This window comes from Sitophilus oryzae, unplaced genomic scaffold, assembly GCF_002938485.1.
Source record: "Sitophilus oryzae breed Bouriz unplaced genomic scaffold, Soryzae_2.0 scaffold_186_pilon_pilon, whole genome shotgun sequence".
Taxonomy (NCBI): Eukaryota; Metazoa; Arthropoda; class Insecta; order Coleoptera; family Curculionidae; genus Sitophilus; species Sitophilus oryzae.
This window is the reverse complement of record NW_022146579.1, coordinates 752,340-761,974: the sequence shown is the minus strand read 5'-3', so window position 1 is coordinate 761,974 and position 9,635 is coordinate 752,340. Positions and strand designations below refer to the sequence as shown.

Here is a 9,635-nt window from a genome sequence, read left to right as displayed (position 1 = left end):
AGATAATCATATAGAATGTCTTAAAATGTTAGTTAAATCTGTAGAAAGTTCAAACAACAATAAAATTGCAATATTTATATAATAGTTCTTTTGTACTACTTAAAAAGATTTTGCCCATCTCTAATTCAGATTTAACTGGAAAATAATCCATCCTTATTTATGGCAACCTTGGACAATTGACATTCCGGCTCTTGACACTTGATTTTTTCGGGGTTAGAATTCGCTCTGAAATAATACAAAATTTAATTTAATAAAAAACTTAATTATAAATTTAGTTCAGTAATATTTAAAAGTGAATTTTAAATCAAATTGGTAAGTTTAACCTTTTCTATATTTCATATACGTGGTTTGGTAGATATTTATATGTACAAACTAATCTTCAGTATAGTTATGTAATAAGTTATGGGTTAATAGTAATATGTTATTTAACAATATTTCTTTTTTTAATTAAATTAGATATAATGGCCGCCATCAGATCAATGTCCCGTCTTCTTACAAGCAGATCCCTTAGCTCAACAGCAAAAAGATGTTATTCGGAAGAAATGAACTTTACTTTTGCCTCAGGAAATCAAGTATGTGCCCTCTAAAACTTTGATTTTGTATCATATAAAATTGTAAATTGTTGTAGATATTTTATGATGGAAAAAGCGTTAAACAAGTAGATGTCCCTTCGTTTTCTGGTAGTTTTGGTATCCTACCCAAACATGTTCCAACTTTGGCAGTTTTAAGACCAGGAGTCGTGTCTGTATATGAAAACGAAGGAGCTGTTAAGAAGATCTTTGTATCCAGTGGGACTGTCACAATTAATGATGATTCCTCTGTACAAGTTAGTGAACTCTTTTTATAAACATTATTTAAATATTGAGAGATTTGTACAAAATGTTTTTGTTTATTGAAAATAATATTATGTTTATTAAATGTGTCTTTTTATTTAGATTATCGCAGAGGAAGCTCATCCTGTTGAAAATATAGATCTATCAGCTGCCAGAGATCTTTTAAGTAAAGCTCAGAGTCAATTGTCTTCAGCAGCCAATGATCAGGTAATTTTTTCTGAACATTTTTTATTATGTTATCATTAAATATATCTTAAAATCAAATACTTTTACTTCTATAGGGTGGCACAAAAAAGTGTGAGTGGAATGGGATATGCATATTTTTAGTGGAACACCCTGTATATTATTGCATTTTGGCTTACTTTCTGATCACTTTACATAATCCTAAGATATTAAATATGTTTGATAGTTTTTAATATATTAAAAACTAAATAAAATATTTTTTAAATAAAATATATTTTTTAAATAAAATATATTTTTAAAATATATATTTGAAAAATACAGGAAATGTCTTGAAATTAAAACTATTCTAGGATTTCTAGGTATTTACTAAAGCTGGTCTGTACTTTGCTATAAATATCATAATCTTAAATCATACAGAGCGTTCAAAATTCTCTGCGAAGCTTTCTAAAATATAAAATAAATTTCCTTCGTTTTTTAAATCCATGTATATTATTTTTTGTTTATACGAGGAATTATAAAATGAACATTTTTTGCATTTAATGTCTTTCAAAAGCTTTAACGATTTTGCAGATATTCATGGTATTACATATAGAAATCTGTATATTATACAAGGATTATGCTATACTACATTTATTTAAATGTTTTTAATATTACAGGCTAAGGCTGAAGCTGAAATAGCCATCGAAGTGGGAGAGGCGTTAGTAAAGGCTGCTGAGTAAAAATAAAACCAAACGTACTTTAAATTTATTATAAATAGCTTTATGAAATAAAATGTTGAAATTTACTGTAACTACTTCAGTTTTTTATGTCTCTGTATAATAAATCAGTAAAAAAATACTATAATAATAGGTGTCAAACATATTTTTATTTCGTTCTTTTGCTAGAATTGTCATACAAAGTGGTTAAAAGATGCAAATCTTTAATAAAATATTCAAGTATGGAAACTTTACATAAACTTTATTTTTGATGCTTAATATATATAAATAGCAAGAAAAAAAGATGTTTAGACGATTTTTTTTTGTAGTTTTTTAGTGTAATTTTTGTTACATTATTAACAGCACCGTAAAGGATGCTCCTAAAAATATATATTCCCTTGAATTAAACATATTTTGACGTCTTAATGAAGATTAAAGTATCTTTAAAGTAAATGGGAAGAGCAAAACACCTCTTCTTGCCTTATTTTGTGAATTAATAGGTATAATGAAATGTAGTTTCTTCCCTGATTTCACCTCACGTGTAAATCTGACGGTGACATCTCTATTAAAGTGACCCGATGACCGTTATTTTACCGGAATGTAGAATGATGGGGGGGATTAGTCTGGCCTTAAGGATCTATTTGCTGTCCTCCATTCGCGAATTTCAAGTTCCAGAGCTTTACGCTCTGGGCTACTCAGAACGGTTCTGAAAGGAGCTGTGCGCGATAGCCTGGTGCCTCCATATAGCGCGGGAACAGTTCTGAACTTCATGACTCAATTGAATGGAGTGAGAGTATCGCGTTCTTGCACAGTTCAGAGCTGCACAACTGCGTGAATGGAGGACAGTAATTGTGTCCCTCTTCCTTGAGTTATAACTCATCATACTTGAGGATTTTCCTGTTGCATGGGGGACAGGGTATTTCCCATCTTTCTCTGACAATAGATGTTCTTCCTCCGAGGGTATACGCCCTATCACTGTTAGGGTTTGGCCCACTGTGTCTTTCACAGTCGAGGGACTTGTCTCTGGCTGAGGTACCCGTGAGGTGGAGGCTGGAGGAGATTCTCTCCACCTCTATAACTTGGTCTCTCCTTAGACCTGATACCGGTGTTGTCCCGAATATACAGGGTGTCCCAGAAATAAGTGTAAGTATTTAAGGGGTGCTAGATCTCGATAAAAAACATTTTCTCTTTATCGTTTTTCAAATAAGTCCAAAATAACGGAGTTATTTTACTTTAAAAATTTGAAAAAAAAAATATTTTTTGCTAAAATTTTGAGAACCACTGGATTTTCTTTTTTGTAAATTTAATCTACCACCTATTTTGCCATATTATTTAAAAATTATTTGGTATCTTTCGCCGTGCTTCTCGGCAGAAATACCGTGATTGTCGCCCTTTTTAGGATTTTTCTCTCCCCTTCACTGCAACTAGTCTCGGTCCCTGCCAATTCTTAAGCTTAGTGCATCAACCAATCCGCCGATTCTTGAGATTCAAAATCTGTGACAAAGAACCTAATGCGATTATGATATCCTTTTCGTGCTGACATTTTTTCGGTAATTTCATTAGCATTTGAAATTGTCTCAACATAACGCTTCGCCCAGTTTGGTTTCTTTTTCATTTAATTTTTATTACCCGACACAGCGTACGTAAACTTCCTACTTGGAAATTTTATAGTTTCAAATACTGTATGCACTAGTAAAAACTAAAATACTTAAATATAAGACAAAGCACGATGATTTTAATATAATTGCAATTAGATTAACATGAACGGTAACCGAGAGTACGTGAAAAACAGAGCCGGAAAGTTCTGATGTCTGCCGTACCGAGCGCTGCTGTCGAAATTTTAAAAACCTTCTTAAATGCACCAAGCCTATAAACCGAGATAGCTGATTATGGTAAATGTTAAAACTATAACAGAGTATAAATAAAAAAATGGTACGTTTTAAAGGTAGTAATGTATTTTTATAAGCCAATTTACAGTTTGAAAATGGCTTTAGCAATTTTTCCAACAAGTCCATCGCTTTCTGGTAGTCTTTCAGCGTGAACTCCTCCACTCCAAGCTTGCCGTAGTCCAAGTATCTGGTTCCTAGAGCCTCGATGAACCCGACTGATTTCACGAAGCTGAACGGATTCACGTTTACGGCAAAAATAGATATTTCTTTGAAAAACAGCTGATATGGAGAAACCCTAAAATATGAAGAAACGCGACTAAAAGATTTGAGAAAATAATATTGTTTTAGAGTTTGGCGACAAATACAGGGTGACGCACCTCATTCGCCTCGGTTGACTATACGAAAACGGAAAGATGTAGAAACAAAATATTTTATGGGTATATGTGTGGAGACAATGTGCACAATTTAAAATTATTTTGAAATATACAGGGTGTTTCAGAACTAAGATCCATACCAAAGTTAAATTTTTTCTTATGGAACGCCCGGTATTTTATTTCATTTTTAGATTCTTGTGCCCAAAAAAGGCATTTATTATAAGGGTTAAATATGTTTAAAATCTTTAGTTTTTGAGATATTTAAAGATATTTAAATTTGCATGCTACAATAGAATAGACTATTAACACCCTATACATTACTTTTCAGAATTAATTCTTATGCTGAGTTTAAAGGTAGAGAAATAAACTTTACTGAAAAATGGTATTGGTTCCTTAAATTTATACAGGGCTATCAAAACTTGCTGATCTATTTTAAGGATATATTTTATATAAAACTTTGTTATTTCAAATGCAACACCCTGTATTTTTTTAAATAAATCGAAGCAGATTCAAATGCTCTTTCTAACTATATTAGGGTTTTCTATACCTATCTAGCTCAGATGTTGAATAAAAAGCGATTTTTAAATAAAATTGCAATCAAGATGGCTGGTGTCGCCATGGCAATTTTCTAGTGACAGTTAGTAACTATTTTCGAAGTCGACATTAGTTTATGGACATTATTATTTATAATGTAGTAGTTTAGGCTTTCGCGGCCATCGTTTGAAGAATTTTGGTTTTTCGGGTTATTAGGCCGTCGTCGGTTAGAATTGCTTCCTAACGTTTCGCTAGCACGAGTGGCTAGCATCTTCAGAGGTGTGTTTGCTCCGATTGCTCACACTAGACTGATGCCTCCGCGTCGGCGTAGCGCGTATTTATGCGTCGGCGGAGGGGGCGTGGCTTGTTCGGGTGGTAGTTCTTCCGGAACTGGTCTACTTCTCTGTGCTGCTACTTTGGTCCTAGATATAGCTGGATGCCAAATTCTGTTAAGGTAGAACGTTTCTTCCTTCCTGTTGAAATTATTTGGATGTTTGTGAATTTCAACAGCTTCTCTGACCAGACGAGGATGATATCCAGATGTTGTGGCAATGACTTTGGGTGTCTTCGAATTGGATTTTGTGGTCACCATCTCTTAGAGCATGTTCTGCTACGGCTGACTTCTCTGTTTGCCCTAATCTGCAGTTTCTCTTGTGTTCCGTAAGTCTCGTTCCTACTGAGCGTTTGGTAGTTCCAATATATACGCTACCGCAGGAACAAGGTATACGGTAGATCCCCCAAAAAAGAACATCAGGCTCTAAAATCGCTGAATGCTGACAAGGACATTCTGGTCTTACCGGCAGACAAGGGGAATGCTACGGTAGTAATGAAGTCTGAGGATTATAGGTCCAAAATCGAGGATCTACTGGAGCCCCAGACTTATAAGTTACTGAAGAAGGATCCTACTGCCTTAATTGTCAGAAACACCAACAGACTCATCAAGGCCTCCTCACTCCCGGAACATCTGAAATCAAAATTAATTAACTCGGAAGCTCAACCACCACGCCTTTATGGACTACCAAAAATTCATAAAGCTAGTGTCCCACTTAGACCGATAGTGAGTGCTCCAGGATCGCCTACTTACAACTTAGCTAAATACTTGACTACGATCCTACAACCGAAAGTCGGCAACACAAACTCTTATGTGAAGGACTCAACGCATTTCGTCCAAAAGCTAAAAGATATAAAACTGGAACCATCTGACATCATGGTAAGCTTCGATGTGGTATCTCTATTCACGAGAGTACCCCTAGGCGAGTCAATGGATCTAATCAAGGAATCATTCCCACCTGACATCGCGGAGCTCTTCCGAGTGTGTCTGACTGGTAGCTATTTCTTATGGAACGGCAATTACTACGAACAAACAGAAGGTGTCGCAATGGGTAGCCCAATCAGCCCAATAATTGCTAATTTCTTTATGGAGAGATTTGAAGAAAAAGCGCTAGAGTCATCCGTTCTGAAGCCCGCTGTATGGTTTCGTTATGTGGACGATACATTTGTGGTTTGGAAACATGGACGTGACAGCCTAGATGACTTCCTTCATCACCTTAATTCGCAGAGCCCGAGCATAAAATTTACCATGGAAACCGAAGTAAACAACCAACTGGCCTTCCTCGATGTGCTTGTCAAGAGAAATGGCGACCTTTTGGATCACACCGTGTATCGAAAACCCACTCATACAGACCGGTACTTACACAAACTATCAAATCACCATCCAAGCCAAAAACAGGGGATTATCGGAACATTAGCAAATAGGGCAAGACGTATCTGTGCTAATGAACACATCCAAGAGGAACTAAGTCATTTAAATAAAGCCTTTCTTGCCAATGGCTATAATGACAGAGAAATAAAGGCGGCGCTGGCACCTAGGCAGAGGAGACCTGACGCCAATGAACAGGAAAACATCATTAATAAGGCCTTCCTTCCATATGTTTCCCAGGTCACCGATAGGATTGGTAAAGTTCTCAAGAAGCATAACATCAAAACCATATACAAACCTACCCGAAAAATAAGGGACTGCTTAAGACCAGCAAAAGACAAAAGAGAACCATTATCCTCTGCAGGGATCTACCGTATACCTTGTTCCTGCGGTAGCGTATATATTGGAATTACCAAACGCTCAGTAGAAACGAGACTTACGGAACACAAGAGAAACTGCAGATTAGGGTAAACAGAGAAGTCAGCCGTAGCAGAACATGCTCTAAGAGATGGTGACCACAAAATCCAATTCAAAGACACCCAAAGTCATTGCCACAACATCTGGATATCATCCTCGTCTGGTCAGAGAAGCTGTTGAAATTCACAAACATCCAAATAATTTCAACAGGAAGGAAGAAACGTTCTACCTTAACAGAATTTGGCATCCAGCTATATCTAGGACCAAAGTAGCAGCACAGAGAAGTAGACCAGTTCCGGAAGAACTACCACCCGAACAAGCCACGCCCCCTCCGCCGACGCATAAATACGCGCTACGCCGACGCTTGTGGCATCAGTCTAGTGTGAGCAATCGGAGCAAACACACCTCTGAAGATGCTAGCCACTCGTGCTAGCGAAACGTTAGGAAGCAATTCTAACCGACGACGGCCTAATAACCCGAAAAACCAAAATTATTATTTATAATTTATAACAGTTTACTTAAATTTTCCTACAATAGTTTAATAAGTAAGTATTCATTACTTCATCAAGAAAAATAAAGCAGTATCTGCTAGCGGAACGAATAGATATGTTACTAGTGATATTATTTTGTGAGGAAAATTGCTTCTTGGCCTCAAGGGCTTACGCTCAAAGATATCCAAATAGGGATCTTCCTGATAAGCGTTTCTTTGAAAAACTTCTTGTCCTATTTCGCAAAGCTGGTAGTATGGTTTATAAAAAACCTATTAGGCAAAAACATATCGTTGGAAGTGAAGAAAATGATATCTGCCGTAATTGGCTCTTTTATAGAAAATCTATATATCTACAAGTCATCGTAAAATAATTCAAAGAACTACTTCTTCGATTTTCTTGATAGAATAATAAACACATATTTAATAAATATTATTTATTAAACTATTGTAGGTAAATTAAATAAAAGTAAACTGGTATAAATTTAAATAAGTCCACAAACTAATTTCGATTTTGAAAATGGCTACTAACTGTCACTAGAAACTTGCCATGACAACACTAGCCCTCTTGATTACAATTTTATTGAAAAATCGCTTTTTATTCAAAATCTGAACCAGATAGGTATAGGAAACCCTAACATAGTTTGAAAGAACATTTAAATCTGCTTCGAATTATTTAAAAAAAATACATAGTGTTGCATTTGAAATAACAAAGTTTTTGTGTAAAATAAATTAATGTAAAATAGACCAGCAATTTTTGATACCCCTGTATACATTTAAGGAAGGAATAAAATTTTCTGTAAAGTTTATTTCTCTACCTTTAAACTCAGCATAAGAATTAATTCTGAAAAGTAATGTACAGGGTGTTAATAGTCTATTCTATTGTAGCATGCAAATTTAAATATCTTTAAAACCAAACATTTTAAACATATTTAACCCTTATAATAAATACTTTTTTTGGGCCCAAGAATCCAAAAATGAAATAAAATACCGGGTGTTCCATAAGAAAAAATATAACTTTGGTATGGATCTTTAGTTCCGAAACACCCTGTACATTTAAAAATAATTTTAAATTGTGCACATTACCTCCCCACATATACCCATTAAATATTTTGTTTCTACATCTTTCCGTTTTCGTATAATCAACCGAGGCGAATGAGGTGCGCCACCCTGTATATTGTTTTTTTTATTGTAACCGAGACTGGCGGAACGAATTTGATGGCACGTGTGAATTGACCTTAATCTAATACAAAAAAATGGATGTGAAAAAAATCCTTCTTGCTAACAGCTTATTATACCGGGTGAGTCTCAAAACTCAAAAGTGGCTCACCCCTATAACTTTTTTTTTTAGTTAAAAAAAGGGGATTTGGTATGTTAGTATATGACATAAATTAGGATTGATTGACGTATTCAATTGTTTTCGGTTACTTCCGGTTTCACCGGAAATGACTACAATCTACAACTTTTGATTTTTAAATGACACTCCTGGTATTTTTTTTTACTTTATTCGTGTTTTTAACATCGCCATGACACTCTAGATTGAATTTCAAAATACAATTTTTTATTAAGCGAGAATGTCAAAAGTTGACATATGATATGTCATTCTATTCAGAATGTCATTTTCTATCGAATAAATTACAAAAATACTGAGGGTACCATTTAAAAATCAAGTTGTAGTCATTTCCAGTGAAATAGGAAGAAATATATGGTATGAAAACAATCCAGTGAAATAGGAAGAAATATATAAAAATGAAAACAATTGAATACACAAATCAATCCTAATTTATGTCATATACTAACATACCAAATCTCGTTTTTTTTTATCTGAAAAAATAAAAAAGTTATAGGGGTGAGCCACTTTTGAGACGCACCCGGTATAGCTTATATTTAATTTCTCAAAAAAAAAACAATCGCCACATATTATTAAAGAATATATTCATCTGAACCACAAGACACCTTGAATTCTCTGAATTACGTTTTTTAATAGTTTGGATGCCGTAAAAGGAAATTCGAAGCAATAAGTGCTGTTTCACATGGAGCGGATCGTCCGCATGTTTTTTCAAGGTCCGTCGGACTGCTTTCACATGAGCTGTTAAATCCGTTGCGGGTAGATATGTAGTATTTGCGGAAAAGGCAAGCGGTTATAATTCTACGAAGAACTCAGTGGCCCTGTTTGTTTTGTTTTAAATTTTAAGGGCAATTAATAAAAATATCTGTAAGCTGAATCTCTTGCTTATTATCGTTCATTACTAGTTTATTTTAATAACTCATCAATGAAGAATATTAGGACATGTTTTTTGTTTACCAGATTTACACTATTCTTCCCGATTCTTCCCGATTCGAAAAGCTGTACCGGTACTGTATATAGTAGGGGCAACGGCCCAGCTACGTCGCAGCACAGGTTCCCATTAGAACACCGAAGTTAAGCGACGTAAGGCGATACTAGTGGATGGACGGGTGACCGGTTCGAAACTCTGTATCGTGCTGTTGTCTAAAGGCAAGAGTGTAAAATCTATATTGACAC

The 9,635-nt window shown here is 35.0% G+C and overlaps 2 protein-coding genes across 2 annotated transcripts; both read left to right on the top strand.

Moving 5' to 3' along the window:
* Positions 1–154: 154 nt before the first annotated feature.
* LOC115883336 (ATP synthase subunit delta, mitochondrial) lies at positions 155–1,851 on the top strand. Its single transcript, XM_030901688.1, has 5 exons — positions 155–312; positions 457–572; positions 629–826; positions 936–1,040; positions 1,673–1,851. Exons 2-5 carry the CDS (start codon positions 462–464, stop codon positions 1,733–1,735), a joined length of 477 nt encoding a protein of 158 aa, XP_030757548.1. The 5' UTR covers positions 155–312; positions 457–461; the 3' UTR covers positions 1,736–1,851.
* Positions 1,852–5,334: 3,483 nt separating this feature from the next.
* Positions 5,335–6,678, top strand: LOC115883341. The gene has a single exon (XM_030901694.1). It carries the CDS (start codon positions 5,335–5,337, stop codon positions 6,676–6,678), a length of 1,344 nt encoding a protein of 447 aa, XP_030757554.1.
* Positions 6,679–9,635: the final 2,957 nt, after the last annotated feature.